The following is a 19,064-nucleotide window of genomic DNA, read 5'->3' as shown; positions in this document are numbered from 1 at the left end:
CCCTCCCATTGGCTCATCCCTTTGCCCTCACCCAATCCCCTTCCTCCCTTAACCCCTCCCTTCCCCTCCCATTGGCCCATCCCTTCCGCTTTCCTCCAATCGTGTTCCTCCTCCCTTAACCCCACCCTCCCCTTTTCCCTCACCCAATCCCCTCTCTCCCTTTTGGCCCCTCCCTCCCCGCGCAGTCCCCTCCCCTCGCTCGCTTTCCGGCAGCGTCGCGCCGCCGCCAAGTCGGAGCCGCTCTGCCGCTGCTCGCCCGCTTAGCCCCGCCTTTCCCCCCTTCCCTCAGCCAATCCCCTCCCTCCCTCACCCCTCCGCTCCGCTCCCATTGGCCCCTCCCTCCCGTCGCTCGCTTTCCGGCAGTGTCGCGCCGCCGCCATGGCGGAGCCGCTGGCCTGGTGCGTGTCGGCTCTGCGGGGCTCGGCGGGGCCGCGGCTCCGTCGGGCTCTGAGCGCGCTCCGGTCCCGGCACTCGCGGGGTCCCGGCGGCGCCGCCCGCATCCGGGAGCGGGGCGGGGTCGGGGCCCTCGTGGCGCTGCTGCGGGGCCCGGGCCCGGGCCCGGTGCTGGGAGCGGAGCTGGAGCTGGCGCTGAGCGTGCTCGGGAACCTCTGCACGGAGCGGGGCTGCAGGAGGCAGGCGAGGGACATGGGCGCGCACAGAGAGCTCGGTGAGGGGCGGGGAGCGGCGGGGGAATGGGGGGAAAATAGAGGGGGAATGGGGGTAAGAATGGAGGGGAAATGGGGGTAAGAATGGGGTAAAACCGGAGGTAAAAATGGGGGTAAGAATGGGGGGGGAATGGGGTAAGAATGGGGGTGAAATGGGGGTAAGAATGGGGTAAAAGCGTGGGTAAAATAAGGGGGGGAATGGGGGTAAGAATGGGGTAAAATAAGGGGGGAATGGGGATAGGAATGGGGGTAAAATGGGGAAGTGGGGGGAATGGGGAATGCGAGAAGGGGACGGGAATGGGGGGAAATTTGGTAAAAATGCGAGGGAAATAGGGCGAATGAGGGGGGAAATGAGAGGAAATTGCGAGAAATGGGGTTAAAACGGGGGGAATGAGGTAAAAATGGGGTTAAAATGGGGAAATGAGGGGGAAATGGGGTTAAAGGAGGGAAGGAGGGAAAGGAGGGTGGAAATGGGGTAAAATAGGGGAAGAAATGGGGGGGGATGGACTTAAATGGGGAAATTGGGTAAACCAAGTGGGGAAATGGGGTTAAAATGGTAAAATGGGGTAAAATGTGGGGGAAATAGGATAAAATTGGCTTAAAATGGGTTAAAGTGGCGTGAAATGGAGTTAAAATGGGGGGCAATGGGGTAAAATGACCTCATAGACCCCCATTACCCCAGTGATCCCATTGACCCCCATTACCCCAGTGATACCATTGACCCCCATTACCCCAGTGATCCCGTTGACCCCCATTACCCCAGTGATCCTATTGACCCCCATTAACCCAGTGATACCATTGACCCCCATTACCCCATTGATCCTATTGACACCCATTACCCCATTGATCCTATTGACCCCCATTACCCCATTGATCCCATTGACACCCATTACCCCATTGATCCTATGATCCCATTGACACCCATTACCCCATTGATCCTATTGACCCCCATTACCCCACTGATCCCATTGCCCCCCCCCCCAGTGTCGCTCCTCTCCCTGCCCGGCCCCGAGTGCGTCCTCTCCCGCGTGGTTCGGACCCTGGCAAACCTGGCCCTGGAGCCTGAGGGCGCCCGCGACATCCTCGAGGCTGGTGAGGGCCATGGGGTGGTCTGTGGGGCGCTATGGGGGGTCTGTGGGGGGTTATGGGGGTCTGTGGGGTTTCTATAGGGGTCTGGGGGGTTCTACTGGGTGTCTATGGGGGTGCAGGCAGGGGTTTGCTGCGCGGCCTGCAGGGGGCGGGGTCAGCCGAGGACACGCCCACCCCTCTCTGGGCTAATGGGGTCCTGTGGGGGGCTATGGGGTATTCATAGGGGTTTGTTTGGTGCCCATAGGGACCCGTTTGGTACGCATAGGACTCCCATTGTTTTCCGTAGGGTTCCCTTTGGTATCCATAGGGCTCCCATTGCTCTCCATAGGGCTGCCATTGCTCCCCATAGGGGCTCCCATTGCTCCCCATAGGGGCTCCCAATGCTCTCCATAGAGCTGCCATTGCTCCCCATAGGGGCTCCCATTGCTCTCCATAGGGCTGCCATAACTCCCCATAGGGGCTCCCATTGCTCCCCATAGGGCTTCCACTGCTCCCCACAGGGCTCCCATTGCTCTCCATAGGGGCTTCTATTGCTCTCCATAGGGGCTCCCACTGCTCCCCATAGGGCTCCCACTGCTCCCCATAGGGCTCCCACTGCTCCCCATAGGGCTCCCATTGCTCCCCATAGGGTTCCTATTGCTATCCATAGGGGCTTCTATTGCTCTCCATAGGGGCTCCCACTGCTCCCCATAGGGGCTCCCACTGCTCCCCATAGGGCTCCCATTGCTCCCCATAGGGTTCCTATTGCTCCCCATAGGGCTCCCACTGCTCCCCATAGGGCTCCCACTGCTCCCCATAGGGCTCCTATTGCTCTCCATAGGGGCTCCCATTGCTCTCCATAGGGCTCCCATTGCTCTCCATAGGGGCTTCTATTGCTCCCCATAGGGCTCCTATTGCTCCCCATAGGGGCTCCCACTGCTCCCCATAGGGCTCCCACTGCTCCCCATAGGGGCTCCCACTGCTCCCCATAGGGCTCCCACTGCTCCCCATAGGGGCTTCTATTGCTCTCCATAGGGCTGCCACTGCTCCCCATAGGGGCTCCCACTGCTCCCCATAGGGGCTTCTGTTGCTCCCCATAGGGGCTCCCACTGCTCCCCCCCCCCCATTCCCCACAGGTGCCGCCCCCCTCCTGGTCTCCCTGTGCCTCTCCTGCGGCTCGGCCTCGTGCCTGCACGGCGCCGCTCGCGCCCTGCGCATCCTGGGCTCGGCTCCGTGCCACCGGCGCTCGCTGGCCTCCTGCGGCGCGGTGGCGGCTCTGGCCTCGCGCCTGGCGGCGCTGCCCGCGTCCCACCCCGCTGCCCCGTCGCTGGCCCGCGCCCTGCGCGCGCTCACGCAGCCGCCCTGCGCCGCGCTGCCGGACCTGCTCCCGGCGCTGCCGGCGCTGGCGGCCCTGGCGGCGCAGCCCAAGGCGGAGCTGCGGTGCCCGGCGCTGGGCGCCATCGCCAACGCCTGCGCCCTGGGCACCCTGCGCCCGGCGCTGGGGGCGGCCGGCGCCGTGGAGCCGGTGCTGGAGGAGCTGCGCCGGAGCCGGGAGCTTCCCGACGGAGCCGGCGCCCTCCGCGCCCTCTGCCTCCTGTGCCGGGAGGCCGTGAACCGCGTCCGCATCCGCGCCGGCGGCGGCCTGGAGCTGCTGCTGCGGGGCCTGGAGCGGCCCCAGGGCGAGGCGAGCAGGGGCCGCATCCTGCTGGCGCTGGCGGCCTTCGCCTACGACCAGGAGGCGCTGGAGGCCCTGGAGGCGCTGGGAGCGGTGCCGGTGCTGGTGGAGCTGCTGCAGGGAATGGAGGAGCCGGGGGACGGCGAGGACGAGGACGACGAGGACGACGAGGAGGAGGAGGAAGCGGCCGCGTCCTGCGACCAGCCCAGGGATGTGACGGAGCAGAACAGGGCGGCCACCGGGAGCTTCCGGGGGCTGCGGTGAGGGATGGGATGGGATGGGGTTGGGAGGTGATGGAGATGGAATGGGGGTGGATGGAGGTGGTGGGGTGGGGTTGGGAGGTGATGGAGATGGAATGGGGATGGATGGAGGTGGTGGGGTGGGGTTGGGAGGTGATGGAGATGGAATGGGGGTGATGGGGTGGGATGGGATGGGGTTGGGAGGTGATGGAATGGGGATGGATGGAGGTAGAGTGGGGTTGGGATAGGGTTGGGATGGATGGGAGATGGTGGGATGGGGGTTCTCATTGTTCCTAATGGGCTCTTTAGGGTTCCTAATGATCCTTAACTGGTCCCTGATTGATCCCCAATGATGGCTAATGGATCCCTAACGGGTTCCCTATGGATCCCTAAAGGGTTATAATGGATCCCTAATGGTCGTTAGTGATCCCTAATGGGTTTCTAATGAGTTCCTAATGGTTCGTTATGGATCTCTAATGGTCATTAGTGGTCCCTAATGTGTTTTTATGGGTCTCTAGTGCTCCCTAGTTGATCCCTAACGGTCCCTAACGGGTCCTAAGGCATTCCTGATGGATCTCTAATGGTCCCTAATTGATTCCTGTTGGCTCCCTATCGGATCCCTAATGATCCGTAAGGATCCCTAACACGTCCCTATCAGATCCCAATGGACGCGTAATGGTCTGTAACGGATCCCTATTGATCCTTGTTGCCTCCGCATTGGATCTCTAATGGATCGCTGATGATCCCTAATGGGTCCTAATGCATCACGAATGGATCCCTAACGGATCCCAAAGGCTCGCTAATGGATCCCAGCTGATCCCTAACGGTTCTCGTATGGATCCCAGCTGATCCCAAATTGATCCCTGACGGATCCCCACTGATCCCAATGGATCCCAGCTGATGCCAAGTGGATCCCAATTGATCACTGGCTGATCCCGAATGGATCCCAATTGGTCCCTGGCGGATCCCAAGTGGATCTCCACTGATCCCAATGGATCCCAGCTGATCCCTGATAGATCCCACTGGATCCCGGCTGATCCCTGATAGATTCCACTGGATCCCAGCTGATCCCTGATGGATCCCAATTGATCACTGGCTGATCCCGAGTGGATCCCAATTGATCCATTACGGATCCCAAGTGGATCCCCACTGGATCCCAGCTGATCCCTGGTGGATCCCAGTGGATCCCTAATGGGTCCCATTGGCTCCCATTGGCTCCCTAACGCCTCCCACCTCTCTCTTCCTCCCGCAGGTCCTGGCTGCTCTCGGAATCCCTCTCGCCGCCTCCCTCCCCTCCCCCGCCTCCCTCCTGCTCGCCCCCTCCCCATTACCCGCCCCTCCCCCCTCTGGCCCTGCCGCAGGGGGCGGGGCCGTGGCGCTGGGGGCGTGGCCGTCGGGGCCCGATCCTGCTGCTGCTGTCGCGGCTGGGGCTGCGCGCGGAGCCGAGCCCGGCGCTGCTGGAGCCCGCGGTGCTGGGGGGGCTCCTGCGGGCCCTGGGGGGCGGGGCCAGGGGCGGGGCGGCCACGCCCCTTTCCCCGGTGCTGGCGCGGCTCCTGCAGCGCGTCCTGGGCCACGCCCCCTTCCTGGGCGCGCTCGTGCGCGGGTTCGTCCCCTCCCTGCTGCGGAGCCGGCTCGTGCTGGGGGGGGAGGGGAGAGCCCGCAGGGAGCTCGGTGAGGGCATGGGGGGGGCGTCTGTGGGGGGGGGATGTGGGGGTCATGGGGGGGGATATGGGGGGGATATGGGGGGGATATGGGGGGGATATGGGGGTCTATGGGGGGGATATGGGGGTCTATGGGGGGATATGGGGGTCTATGGGGGGGATATGGGGGGGATATGGGGGTCTATGGGGGGATATGGGGGTCTATGGGGGGGATATGGGGTTCCTATGGGGGGGATATAGGGGTCTATGGGGGGATATGGGGGGGCTATGGGGGTCTATGGGGGAGATATGGGGGTCTATGGGGGGATATGGGGGTATGGGGGGATATGGGGTGGTCTATAGGGGAGATATAGGGCAGTACATAGGGGTCTATAGGAGGGATATGGGGGGTTATAGGGAGGGATAAAGGGGTCTTTGGAGGGAGATAGGGGTGATATAAGGGGCTATAAGGGGATGGGGGGATATAGGGTATATGGGGATATAAGGGGGGCTCTATGGGTGCTGTAGGGCTCTCGGGCTCTATGGGTGCTATGGGGCTGTATGGGTGCTGTAGGGCTCTATGGGCGCTATAGGGCGCTGTGGGGCTCTATGGGCGCTATAGGGCGCTGTGGGGCTCTATGGGCGCTGTGGGGCTCTATGGGTGCTATAGGGCGCTGTGGGGCTCTATGGGCGCTATAGGGCTCTGTGGGGCTCTATGGGTGCTATAGGGCTCTGTGGGGCTCTATGGGTGCTATGGGGCTGTATGGGCGCTATAGGGCTCTGTGGGGCTCTATGGGTGCTATAGGGCGCTGTGGGGCTCTCTCTGTCGCCCCCTGCAGGCGAGGCTCTGCTCCGCACCGTGGCTGCCGTGGCCGCGGCCCCGTTCGGCGTCGGGCTCCTGACGCACATGATGCGCTGCGGGAGCGCCCCCGCGCGGCTGGCGTGCGCCACTGCGCTGCCCCTCATTGCCGGGTGAGTACCGAGACCCATAGAGCCCCATTGATACCCCATAGATAACCCATAGAGCCTTATAGATACCCATTGATAGCACCTGGCGTGCGCCACTGCGCTGCCCCTCATTGCCGAGTGAGTACCGGGACCCATAGAGCCCCATTGATACCCCACAGAGCCCCATAGGTACCCCATAGAGCCCCATAGAGCCTTATAGATACCCATTGATAGCACCTGGCGTGCGCCACTGCGCTGCCCCTCATTGCCGAGTGAGTACCGAGACCCATAGAGCCCCATTGATACCCCATAGAGCCCCATAGGTACCCCATAGAGCCTTATAGATACCCATTGATAGCAGCTGGTGTGCGCCACTGCGCTGCCCCTCATTGCCGAGTGACCCCGGGACCCATAGAGCCCCATTGATACCCCACAGAGCCCCATAGGTACCCCATAGATACCCCATAGAGCCTTATAGATACCCATTGATAGCACCTGGCGTGCGCCACTGCGCTGCCCCTCATTGCCGAGTGAGTACCGAGACCCATAGAGCCCCATTGATACCCCATAGAGCCCCATAGGTACCCCATAGAGCCTTATAGATACCCATTGATAGCAGCTGGTGTGCGCCACTGCGCTGCCCCTCATTGCCGAGTGAGTACCGGGACCCATAGAGCCCCATTGATACCCCATAGAGCCTTATAGATACCCCATAGATACCCCATAGAGCCTTATAGATACCCATTGATAGCACCTGGCGTGCGCCACTGCGCTGCCCCTCATTGCCGAGTGAGTACCGGGACCCATAGAGCCCCATTGATACCCCATAGAGCCCCATAGAGCCTTATAGATACCCATTGATAGCACCTGGCGTGCGCCACTGCGCTGCCCCTCATTGCCGAGTGAGTACCGGGACCCATAGAGCCCCATTGATACCCCATAGAGCCCCATAGATACCCTATAGAGCCCCATAGATAACCCATAGAGCCTTATAGATACCCATTGATAGCAGCTGGTGTGCGCCACTGCGCTGCCCCTCATTGCCGAGTGAGTACCGAGACCCATAGAGCCCCATTGATACCCCACAGAGCCCCATAGATACCCCATAGAGCCCCATAGGTACCCCATAGAGCCTTATAGATACCCATTGATAGCAGCTGGCGTGCGCCACTGCGCTGCCCCTCATTGCCGAGTGAGTACCGAGACCCATAGAGCCCCATTGATACCCCATAGAGCCCCATAGGTACCCCATAGAGCCCCATAGGTACTCCATAGATGCCCCATAGAGCCTTATAGATACCCATTGATAGCAGCTGGTGTGCACCACTGCGCTGCCCCTCATTGCCGAGTGAGTACCGAGACCCATAGAGCCCCATAGGTACCCCATAGAGCCCCATAGGTACTCCATAGAGCCTTATAGATACCCATTGATGCCAGCTGGCGTGCGCCACTGCGCTGCCCCTCATTGCCGAGTGAGTACCGAGACCCATAGATACCCCACAGATACCCCATAGATACCCCATAGAGCCTTGTAGATATCCACTGATGCCAGCTGGCTGTGCCACTGCGCTGCCCCTCATTGCCAAGTGAGTACCGAGACCCATAGAGACCTATAGAGACCCACAGATACCCCATAGAGCCTTATAGATACCCATTGATGCCAGCTGGCGTGTGCCACTGTGCTGCCCCTCACTGCTGAGTGAGTACCAAGCCCCATAGACACCCCACAGATACCCCATAGAGCCTTATAGATACCCACTGATAGCGGCTGGCGTGCGCCGCTTCGCTGCCCTTCATTGCCAGGTGAGTATGGACACCTATAGAGCCCCATAGACACCCCATAGGGCCCTATAGATATCTATAGACGACACCCCATAGACCCCCATTACCCCCCCCCAGCTGCCTCCCCGCTCCCCTTAGCGTGTCCTTAGCATGACGTTGGCGTGTCCTTGGCGTGTGCAGGCCCTCGTCCCCGGCCCACGAGCTGCTGTGGGGCGGGGGGGGCGTGGCCCTGCTGCTCTCGGCCGTGGCCCAGGGCCCCGGCTCCCCCTACGAGCCCCCCCCCGGCTTCCTCCTGTACGCGGCCGACGCCATCGCCCTCCTGCGGGCACACGCCAAGGACACGCTGCAACACGCTATGGACACGGCAATGGATCCGATGGACACGGCAATGGATCCTATGGACACACCGGAACATGATAAGGACACGGCAGAGCACGCTAAGGACACGGCAATGCATCCTGTGAACACGCCAGGACACGCTAAGGACACGCTAGGACACACTAAGGACACGGCGATGGATCCTAGGGACACGGCAGCGGAGGATGCTCTGGAGCAAGGCAGCAAGGATGAGGTATGGGGCTGGGGGGTAGAGAGACCTATGGGTACCCTGTAGGCACCCTATGGATACCCTATAGGTATCAGTACCATAAAGGTGCCCGTAAACCCCTATAGACACCCACAGGCACCCCATAGACCCCACTGACCCCCACACCTCTCTCCCCCACAGGTCTCCGCTGGGCCCAGCCCCATGGAGCCGTGGGGCTTCGGGAGCCGCCTCCCCCCGCTCCTGTCCCCTCTGCCGCACGGCGGCGCGGGGGGGGCCCAGAGCCCCAGTGGGGATGGGGGGGGCTCCAGTGCCCCTCCTGTCCCTGCCCACCCATTCCCGACCTCTCCCATCCCATCTCCATTGGGTCCCAATGCATCGCCCAGCCTCTTCCCAAGCTCCATCCCATCTCCCGCCTCTTCCAACGCATCCCCATTGGGTGCCAGTCCATCCCCATTGGGTCCCAGTGGATCTCCATTGGGTTCCAATGCATTTCCCACCCCATTCCCAACCTCCAGCCCATCTCCATTGAGTTCCAATGCATCTCCCACCTCTTCTAGTGCATCCCCATTAGGTTCCAATGCGTCCCTGTTGGGTTCCAGTGCGTCCCTATTGGCTCCCAATGGGTTTCCATTGGCTCCCAATGCATCCCTATTGGCTCCCGATGGGTCTCCATTGGCTCCCAATGCATCCCTATTGGCTCCCGATGGGACTCCATTGACTTGCAACCCTTCTCCATTGACTCCCAATGCATCCCCGTTGGCTCCCAATGCATCCCTATTGGCTCCCAATGGGTCTGCATTGGCTCCCAACGCATCCCTATTGGCTCCCAGTGCCTCCCCGTTGGCTCCCGATGGGTCTGCATTGGCTCCCAATGCATCCCTATTGGCTCCCAATGGGTCTCCATTGGCTCCCAATGCATCCCCATTGCCTCCCAACCCATTCCCATTGGCTACTAACCCATCTCCATTGGTTCCCAATGCATCCCTATTGGCTGCCCACCCATCCCCGTTGACTCCCAATGCCTCCCCGTTGGCTCCCAATGCATCCCTATTGGCTCCCGATGGGTTTCCATTGGCTCCCAACGCATCCCTATTGGATCCCAATGCATCCCCGTTGGCTCCCGATGGGTTTCCATTGGCTCCCAACGCATCCCTGTTGGCTCCCAGTGCCTCCCCGTTGGCTCCCGATGGGTTTCCATTGGCTCCCAATGCATCCCTATTGGCTCCCAATGGGTCTGCATTGGCTCCCAACGCATCCCTGTTGGCTCCCAGTGCCTCCCCGTTGGCTCCCGATGGGTCTCCATTGGCTCCCAATGCATCCCTATTGGCTCCCAATGGGTCTGCATTGGCTCCCAACGCATCCCTATTGGCTCCCAATGCATCCCCGTTGGCTCCCAATGCATCCTTATTGGCTCCCGATGGGTCTGCATTGGCTCCCAATGCATCCCTATTGGCTCCCAATGGGTCTGCATTGGCTCCCAACGCACCCCTGTTGGCTCCCAGTGCCTCCCCGTTGGCTCCCAATGGGTCTGCATTGGCTCCCAGTGCCTCCCCGTTGGCTCCCGATGGGTCTGCATTGCCTCCCAGTGCCTCCCCATTGCCTCCCAACCGCTCCCTATTACCTCCCGCGGCCTCGCCTCTGGCTCCGCCGCAGCCTCCGCTCCGCCGCCCCGCTGCCCCGTGCCCGTACTCCCTGTCCCCGCACGACCTGGCGGTGCTGCCGTCGGGCCGCCCGCCGCGCTCCCGCCCGCTGCCCGCGTCTCGCTCGGCGCTCTCGGCCTCGTCGCCGGTGCTGGGCGCCATGCTGGGGGGCCGCTTCTCGGAGGGCCGCCGGGCTTGGGTGTCTCTGGGCTGCGCCCCCGCGGCGCCGCTGCTGCTGCTGCTGCACTTCCTGCACGGCTGCCGCCGCCGCTCCTGCCCGCTCTGGGCCTCGCCGCTCGCCCCCGGCGTGGCGGGAGCCGCGTTGGCGCTGGCGCGCCGGTTCCTGCTGCGGGAGCAGCGCCCCCTGGAGGCGGCGGTGGCGGCGGGGGTGCGCGCGGCGCCGGGCGCGCTGTGGGCGCTGGCGGAGCGCTGGGGGTCGGCGGCGCTGGCGCGGCGGGCGGCGCGCGCGCTCCTGCAGGGGGCGCCCCAGCGCGTGGCGCGCCGGCTCGGGGCGGCGGCGGCGCGCGCGCGGAGCCCGCGGCTCCTGGCGCAGGCGCTCATGGGAGCCATCGACCCGCGGCGGGGGGGCGGGGGGGAGGAGGGGCTGGAGATGGGGGCGGGGTGGGGGGGGGACCCCCTGGTGCTGAGGGGGGCAGGGGAGGGGGACGGGGACCTGGAGGAGGGGTTCGGGGTGGGGGAGGGCGGGGAGGAGGAGGACGAGGAGGAGGAGGAGGGGGAGGGGGAGGGGGAGGAGGGGGGCGGCTATGGGGGGCCCTACACGGAGCTGTGGGAGCGCCTCGCGGGGAACCACGCGGAGCTCCAGGACCCGCAATGGGACCCAAGCCAGACCCACGGGGACCCACAGAGAGAGACCCACAGAGAGACCCATAGGGACCCACAGAGAGAGACCCACAGGGACCCACAGAGAGAGACCCACAGGGACCCACAGAGAGAGACCCACAGGGACCCACAGAGAGAGACCCACAGGGACCCACAGAGAGAGACCCATAGGGACCCACAGAGAGAGACCCACAGGGACCCACAGAGAGAGCCCCACAGGGACCCACAGAGAGAGCCACAGAGGGACCTAAGAGAGACCCATAGGGACCCACAGAGAGAGCCACAGAGGGACCCACAGAGGGAAATAAGGGACACCCATAGGGAGCCACAGAGGGACCCACAAAGGGACCTAAGGGACACCCATAGGGACCTCAGGGAGCCCTATGGGGACCTAAGGGAGCCCCAGAGGGACCTAAGGGAGACCCAGAGGGACCCACAGAGAGAGCCACAGAGGGACCTAAGGGAGCCCCATAGGGAACCCCATTGGGACCCCCATAAGGACCTAAGTGAACCCCATAGGGACCCACATAGGGACCTAAGTGAACCCCATAGGGACCCGCATAGGGACCTAAGTGAGCCCCATAGGGATCTACGCAAGCCCCATAGGGACCCACATAGGGAACCCCATAGGGACACCCATAGGGACCTAAGCGAGCCACATAGGGACCCACATAGGGACCTAAGGGAACCCTATAAGGACCTCAGAGAGCTACAGGAGCACCACAGGGACCTAAAGGAACCCCATAGGGACCCACATAGGGAACCCCATGCGGACTTAAGCAACTGCTATAGGGACCCCCATAAGGACCTAAGGGAGCCCTGTGAGGACCTCGAAGAGCTACAGGAGCCCCATAGGGACCTAGGGGACCCCCCTCAGGACCCACATAAAGACCTAATGGACCCCCATAGAGACCCCCCTAAGGACCTCGAAGAGCCACAGGAGCCCCATAGGGACCCCCATAAGGGCCTAATGGACCTGGGCCATGACTTGGGGGTCCCCTATGGGGCCTCCACCTCCGAAGGACTGCTCTGAATGTGGGGAATGGGACCTATGGATGGGATGGAACCTATGGATGGGGACCTATGGATGAGACCTATGGATGGGATGAGACCTATGGATGGGATGGAACCTATGGATGGGATGAGACCTATGGATGGGACCTATGGATGGGGACCTATGGATGGGATGGAACCTATGGATGGAACCTATGGATGGGATGAGACCTATGGATGAGACCTATGGATGGGGACCTACGGATGAGACCTATGGATGTGACCTATGGATGTAACCTATGGATGGGATGGAACCTATGGATGGGGACCTATGGATGGAACCTATGGATGGGATGAGACCTATGGATGGGGACCCTTCCCATGGGGGTCAATGGAGGCCCCATTGATGGGGACAGAGAAGCTGAAGGAGCTCGGAGCCCCCTTGGGGGGCCCATAAGGATCTATAGGCCCCCCCCATAAAGCCCATTGAGGCCCCCCCATGGTGGTGGTGGGGGGGTCACCCGGTTTTGGGTTCATTTCCTGGGGTTTTGGAGCCGCCGTTGGAGCGCTGGGATCCCAATAAAGGAGGTGCAAAACGGCCCCGGTGTTCCCGGCCTTGGGCCCCACTGATTCCATGGGGCAGGGATCCCTTCCACCCCCCCCATTCCCAACCACTTCCGGCCTCTTCCCGCCCTTTTCCTGGCCGGATCCCAACATTCCGGACACAGCCATATAAGGGCATGGAGGGGCCCTGCGTGTGATGACGTCATCAAGGGGGGGGTGGAAAGAAGGGGGGGGGGGGGAAGGGCTCCGGCCATGGAGGACCTGGGTAGGACCCATAGGGATGGGGCTGTGGGACCCATAGGGAATGGATCCATAGGGATGGGGCTGTGGGACCCATAGGGAATGGATCCATAGGGATGGGGCTGTGGGACCCATAGGGAACCCAATGGGGCTGTGGGACCCATAGGGAATGGATCCATAGGGATGGGGCTGTGGGACCCATAGGGAATGGATCCACAGGGATGGGGCTGTGGGACCCATAATGGGAATGGAATGGACCCATAGGGATGGGGCTGTGGGACCCATAGGGAATGGACCATAGGGATGGGGCTGTGGGACCCATAGGGAATGGATCCATAGGGATGGGGCTGTGGGACCCATAGGGAATGGATCCATAGGGATGGGGCTCTGGGACCCATAGGGAGGGGCTCTGGGACCCATAGGGAATGGACCCATAGGGATGGGGCTGTGGGACCCATAGGGAATGGATCCATCGGGATGGGGCTGTGGGACCCATAGGGAATGGATCCACAGGGATGGGGCTGTGGGACCCATAGGGAATGGATCCATAGGGATGGGGCTGTGGGACCCATAGGGAATGGATCCATAGGGATGGGGCTGTGGGACCCATAGGGAATGGATCCATAGGGATGGGGCTGTGGGACCCATAGGGAATGGATCCATCGGGATGGGGCTGTGGGACCCATAGGGAATGGATCCACAGGGATGGGGCTGTGGGACCCATAGGGAATGGACCCATAGGGATGGGGCTGTGGGACCCATAGGGAATGGATCCATAGGGATGGGGCTGTGGGACCCATAGGGAATGGATCCATAGGGATGGGGCTGTGGGACCCATAGGGAATGGATCCATAGGGATGGGGCTGTGGGACCCATAGGGAATGGATCCGTAGGGATGGGGCTGTGGGACCCATAGGGAATGGACCCATAGGGATGGGGCTGTGGGACCCATAGGGAATGGATCCATAGGGATGGGGCTGAGGGACCCATAGGGAATGGATCCACAGGGATGGGGCTGTGGGACCCATAGGGAATGGGATAGGGGGTGGACCCATAGGGATGGATCTATGGGTACTGCCCCAGATGCCCTCTTGGCCGACCTGGAGACAACAGCATCGAACCTGAGCCTGGAGCCCGCTCCACGTGGAAAGGTGGGAATGGGAATGGAATATGGAATATATGATGTGGGGTGTGGGGTAGGGGATGTGGGATACGGGGTATATGGGGTATGGGATGTGGGGTATGGGATGTGGGATGTAGAATATGGGGTATATGGGGTATGTGGGATATGGGGTATATGGGATATGGGGTGTGGGATATGGGATGTGGGGTGTGGGATGTGGGATACGGGGTATATGGGCTATGGGATATAGGGTATGGGATATGGGGTATATGGAGTATGGGATATGGGGTATATGGAGTATGGGATATGGGGACCCCCTTATGTCCCATTAACCCTCTATGTGCTGGTGTCCAGGTGCCTGGAGGTGACACAGAGCAGCTCTACAGGTATGGGGGCAATGGGGACCAATGGGAGGCAATGGGGACCAATGGGAATCAATATGGATCAATGGGAATCAATGGGGATCAATGGGGATCAATGGGAGGCAATGGGAGTCAATGGGGACCAATGGGAATGAATATGGAACAATGGGAGTCAATGGGGATCAATGGGAATCAATGGGGATCAATGGGAATCAATGGGGACCAATGGGGATCAATGGGGATCAATGGGAGTCAATGGGGACCAATGGGAATCAATATGGATCAATGGGAATCAATGGGGATCAATGGGAGGCAATGGGAGTCAATGGGGACCAATGGGAATGAATATGGAACAATGGGAGTCAATGGGGATCAATGGGAATCAATGGGGATCAATGGGAATCAATGGGGACCAATGGGAGTCAATGGGGATCAATGGGAATCAATATGGATCAATGGGAATCAATGGGAATCAATTGGGACCAATGGGAGTCAATGGGTCATGGGCGCCACCATTGCGGTTGGGGGGGGGGGGCTCATGCTGGGCTGTTCCAATCCCCCCCCCCCCCCCCCCCCAGCACAGTGCAGAAGCCGCGGCCGCCCCCCCCCGGCCTTGGGGAGCTCGATCGGCTCCTGCGGGACCTGAACGCGACCCACAGCTGCATCGCAGGTACCAAAATACCCCAAAATCACCCCAAAACCGCCCCAAAACACACCAAAATCACCCCAAAACACCCCAAAATCACCCCAAAACACACCAAAACCGCCCCAAAACACACCAAAATCACCCCAAAACACCCCAAAACACCCTGAAATCACCACAAAACCGCCCCAAAATCACCCCAAAACACACCAAAACCGCCCCAAAATCACACCAAAACCGCCCCAAAATCACCCCAAAACACACCAAAACCGCACCAAAATCACCCCAAAACACACCAAAATCAGCCAAATCACCCCAAAATCACCCCAAAACCGCCCCAAAACACACCAAAACCGCCCCAAAATCACCCCAAAACACCCCAAAATCACCCCAAAACACCCCAAAATCACCCCAAGACACCCCAAAACCGCCCCAAAACACCCCAAAACCGCCCCCAAATCACCCCAAAACACCCCAAAATCACCCCAAAACACACCAAAACCGCACCAAAATCACCCCAAAACACCTCAAAACCGCCCCAAAACACCCCAAAATCACCCCAAAACACCCCAAAATCACCCCAAAACACCCCAAAACCGCCCCAAAACCGCCCCAAAACACCCCAAAGCCACCCCAAAACACCCCAAAATCACACCAAAACACCCAAAATCAGCCCAAAACACCCCAAATCACCCTGAAATCACCCCAAAACCGCCCCAAAACACCCCAAAATCACCCCAAAATCACCCCAAAATCACCCCAAAACACCCCAAAACAGCCCCAAATCACCCCAAAATCACCCCAAAACACCCCAAAACACCCCAAAATCACCCCAAAACACCCCAAAACCGCCCCCAAAACACCCCAAAGCTGCCCCAAAACACACCAAAATCACACCAAAACACCCAAAACCGCCCCAAAACACCCCAAAACACACCAAAACCGCCCCAAAACACACCAAAATCACCCCAAAACACACCAAAACACACACCAAAACCGCCCCAAAATCACCCCAAAACACACCAAAACCGCACCAAAATCACCCCAAAACACACCAAAATCAGCCAAATCACCCCAAAATCACCCCAAAACCGCCCCAAAACACACCAAAACCGCCCCAAAATCACCCAAAAACACCCCAAAATCACCCCAAAACACCCCAAAATCACCCCAAAACACCCCAAAACCGCCCCAAAACCGCCCCAAAACACCCCAAAATCACACCAAAACACCCAAAATCAGCCCAAAACACCCCAAATCACCCTGAAATCACCCCAGAACTGCCCCAAAAAAACGAAAATCAACCCAAAACACCCCAAAACACCCAAAATCAGCCCAAAACACCCCAAATCACCCTGAAATCACCCCAAAACCGCCCCAAAACACCCCAGAATCACCCCAAAATCACCCCAAAATCACCCCAAAACACACCAAAACCGCACCAAAATCACCCCAAAACACCCCAAAACACCCCAAAATAGCCCAAAATCACCCCAAAACACCCCAAAATACCCCCAAAACACCCCAAAACCGCCCCCAAAATCACACCAAAACACCCAAAATCAGCCCAAAACACCCCAAATCACCCTGAAATCACCCCAAAACTGCCCCCAAAAAACGAAAATCAACCCAAAACACCCAAAATCAGCCCAAAACACCCCAAATCACCCTGAAATCACCCCAAAACCGCCCCAAAACACCCCAGAATCACCCCAAATCCCCCGAAATCACCCAAAAAAACCCAAAATCAGCCCAAACCACCCCCAAGTCACAAAAAATCACCTCAAAGTCACCCGAACCCCCCCCAAGTCTCCCGAAATTCACCCCAAATCACCCACAAGTCACCTCAAAATCACCTCAAATCACCCAAAATCACCCCAAATCTCCCCAAATCTCCCCAAATCACCCCCAAGTCACCTCAAAATCACCTCAAATCACCCAAAATCACCCCAAATCTCCCCAAATTCACCCCAAATCACCCCCAAGTCACCTCAAAATCACCTCAAATCACCCCAAATCACCCCAAATCTCCCCAAATTCCCCCCAAGTCACCCCCAAAGCACACCAGAGCCCCCCAAACCTCTTTATTCACCCCAAACCCCCCCTTCAGATGAGCTCTTGGCCCAGTTGCCCCCCTCGAAGCCCCCCGAGGAGCTGAAGGCCCCATTGGACGCCGGTGAGGATGGAGCAGCCCCAGCTGGGTGAGCAGGACCCCAAACCCGGGGCTTTTCACCCCAAAATTGGGGATTTTTGACCCCAAAATGGGGGGGGGTTGACCCCAAAATGGGGATTTTTGACCCCAAAATGGGGTGTTTCATTACAGAACTTGCTCTATTCACCGAAATAGGGGTCTTTTCACCCCCAAATATGAGCCGTTTGACCCAAAAAAGGGGCATTTTGGCCCCAAAGAGGGGTTTTTTGACAAAAAAAGAGGGTTTTTTTGACAAAAAAAAGTGGATTTTGACCCAAAAATGGGGTGTTTTGTTGCAAAACTTGCACTTTACATCTAAAAATGGCTCTTTTCACCCCAAATATGACGGCTTCATCCCAAAAAAAGGGCTTTTTTGACCACAAAAAGGGGCATTTTGACCCCAAACTGGAGTGTTTTGACCCCAAACTGGAGTGTTTTGACCCCAAACTGGAGTTTTTTGACCCCAAACTGGAGGTTTTTGACCCCAAAATCGGGTTTTTTGACCCCAAACCGGGTGTCCCCCCCCTCAGGCCCGCGGCGCCCCCGGGCACCCCCTCTGCAGCCACGCAGGAGCTGGACGCGCTCATGGCCTCCCTGTCCCTCTTCCACCTCCAGCACCAGGTGAGGCCAAGGGGGGGCCCCACCGAGCCCCACGGGGCCCCTTCGGCCCCACAAGTGCTTGAACCCCCCCTCCCCCCACCCGTTTCCAGCGCCCCCCAAGTGTGGGGCAGGACCTGGACTCGCTGCTGCGGGTGCTGCAGAAGGACCTGGACAGGCAGGGGGTGCCCGTGGGGGGCAGGGGGCCCTGCGGGGGGTGCCTGAAGCCCATTGCTGGGAAGGTGAGGGGGGAATGGGGGGCAGTGGGGGGCAATGGGGGTCAGTGAGTGTTAATGGGGTCAATGGGTGCCAATGGGGGGTCAATGGGGTCAATGGGTGTCAAAGGGGTCAGTGGGGGGCAGTGGGTGTTAATGGGGTCAATGGGTGCCAATGGGGGGTCAATGGGGTCAACGGGTGTCAGTGGGGTCAATGGGGGTCAGTGGGTGTCAAAGGGGTCAGTGGGAATCAGTGGGTGTTAATGGGGTCAATGGGTGTCAAAGGGATCAGTGGGGTCAATGGGGATCAGTGGCGATCAATGGGGGTCAATGGCGTCAACGGGTGTCAGTGGGGTCAATGGGGGTCAGTGGGGTCAATAGGGATCAGTGGGGTCAATGGGGATCAATGGGGATCAGTGGGGTCAATGGGGTCAATGGGGATCAGTGGGGTCAATGGGGTCAATGGGGTCAATGGGGATCAGTGGGGTCAATGGGGGTCAATGGGGTCAATGGGGGTCAGTGGGGTCAATGGGGGTCAATGGGGGTCAATGGGGATCAATGGGGTCAATGGGGGTCAATGGGGTCAATGGGGGTCGATGAGGGTCGATGGGGGTCAATGGGGTCAATGGGGGTCAATGGGGATCAATGGGGTTGATGGGAGTCAATGGGGGTCAATGGGGGTCAATGGGGGTCAATGGGGGTCAATGGGGATCAATGGGGCATCAATGGGGGTCAATGGGGTCAATGGGGGTCAATGGGGGGGTCAATGGGGTCAATGGGGGTCAATGGGTTCAATGGGCTCAATGGGGGTCAGTGGGGTCAATGGGGATCAGTGGGGTCAATGGGGATCAGTGGGGTCAATGGGTTCAATGGGGTCAATGGGGGTCAGTGGGGTCAATGGGGGTCAATGGGTTCAATGGGGTCAATGGGGGTCAATGGGGGTCAATGGGGGTCAATGGGGGTCAATGGGAGCCAATGGGAGTCAATGGGGATCAATGGGGTCAATGGGGTCAATGGGAGCCAATGGGAGCCAAAGGAGGACGCCATTGGCTCCTCCCCCCCCCCCCATGACGCATCACCCATTGGCCCCGC

The 19,064-nt window shown here is 59.8% G+C and overlaps 2 protein-coding genes across 2 annotated transcripts; both read left to right on the top strand.

Annotated features, from left to right (window-relative positions):
* Nucleotides 1-378: 378 nt before the first annotated feature.
* Nucleotides 379-12,798, top strand: ARMC5 (armadillo repeat containing 5). The gene is made up of 9 exons (XM_062619880.1): nt 379-667; nt 1,650-1,757; nt 2,870-3,668; nt 4,900-5,318; nt 6,127-6,259; nt 8,198-8,588; nt 8,745-9,151; nt 10,067-10,895; nt 12,766-12,798. The coding sequence occupies exons 1-9, from the start codon at nt 379-381 to the stop codon at nt 12,796-12,798; spliced, it is 3,408 nt and encodes a 1,135-aa protein (XP_062475864.1).
* Nucleotides 12,799-12,833: 35 nt separating this feature from the next.
* On the top strand, nt 12,834-17,999 carry LOC134164282 (transforming growth factor beta-1-induced transcript 1 protein-like; the record flags this gene model as incomplete). The annotated part of the gene is made up of 7 exons (XM_062619866.1): nt 12,834-12,866; nt 13,925-13,992; nt 14,319-14,350; nt 14,905-14,996; nt 17,080-17,170; nt 17,691-17,781; nt 17,871-17,999. Coding segments are annotated over exons 1-7 (516 nt in total), but the record flags the coding sequence as incomplete, so codon positions are not given.
* Between the last annotated feature and the right edge of the window lie 1,065 nt (nt 18,000-19,064).

Source organism: Pezoporus occidentalis, unplaced genomic scaffold (genome assembly GCF_034315485.1).
Source record: "Pezoporus occidentalis ecotype Australia unplaced genomic scaffold, CSIRO_AGI_Poc_V1 ctg1050, whole genome shotgun sequence".
Lineage (NCBI taxonomy): Eukaryota > Metazoa > Chordata > Aves > Psittaciformes > Psittacidae > Pezoporus > Pezoporus occidentalis.
Note: the sequence above shows the minus strand (reverse complement) of the source record. Positions and strands in the feature narration are given on the sequence as shown.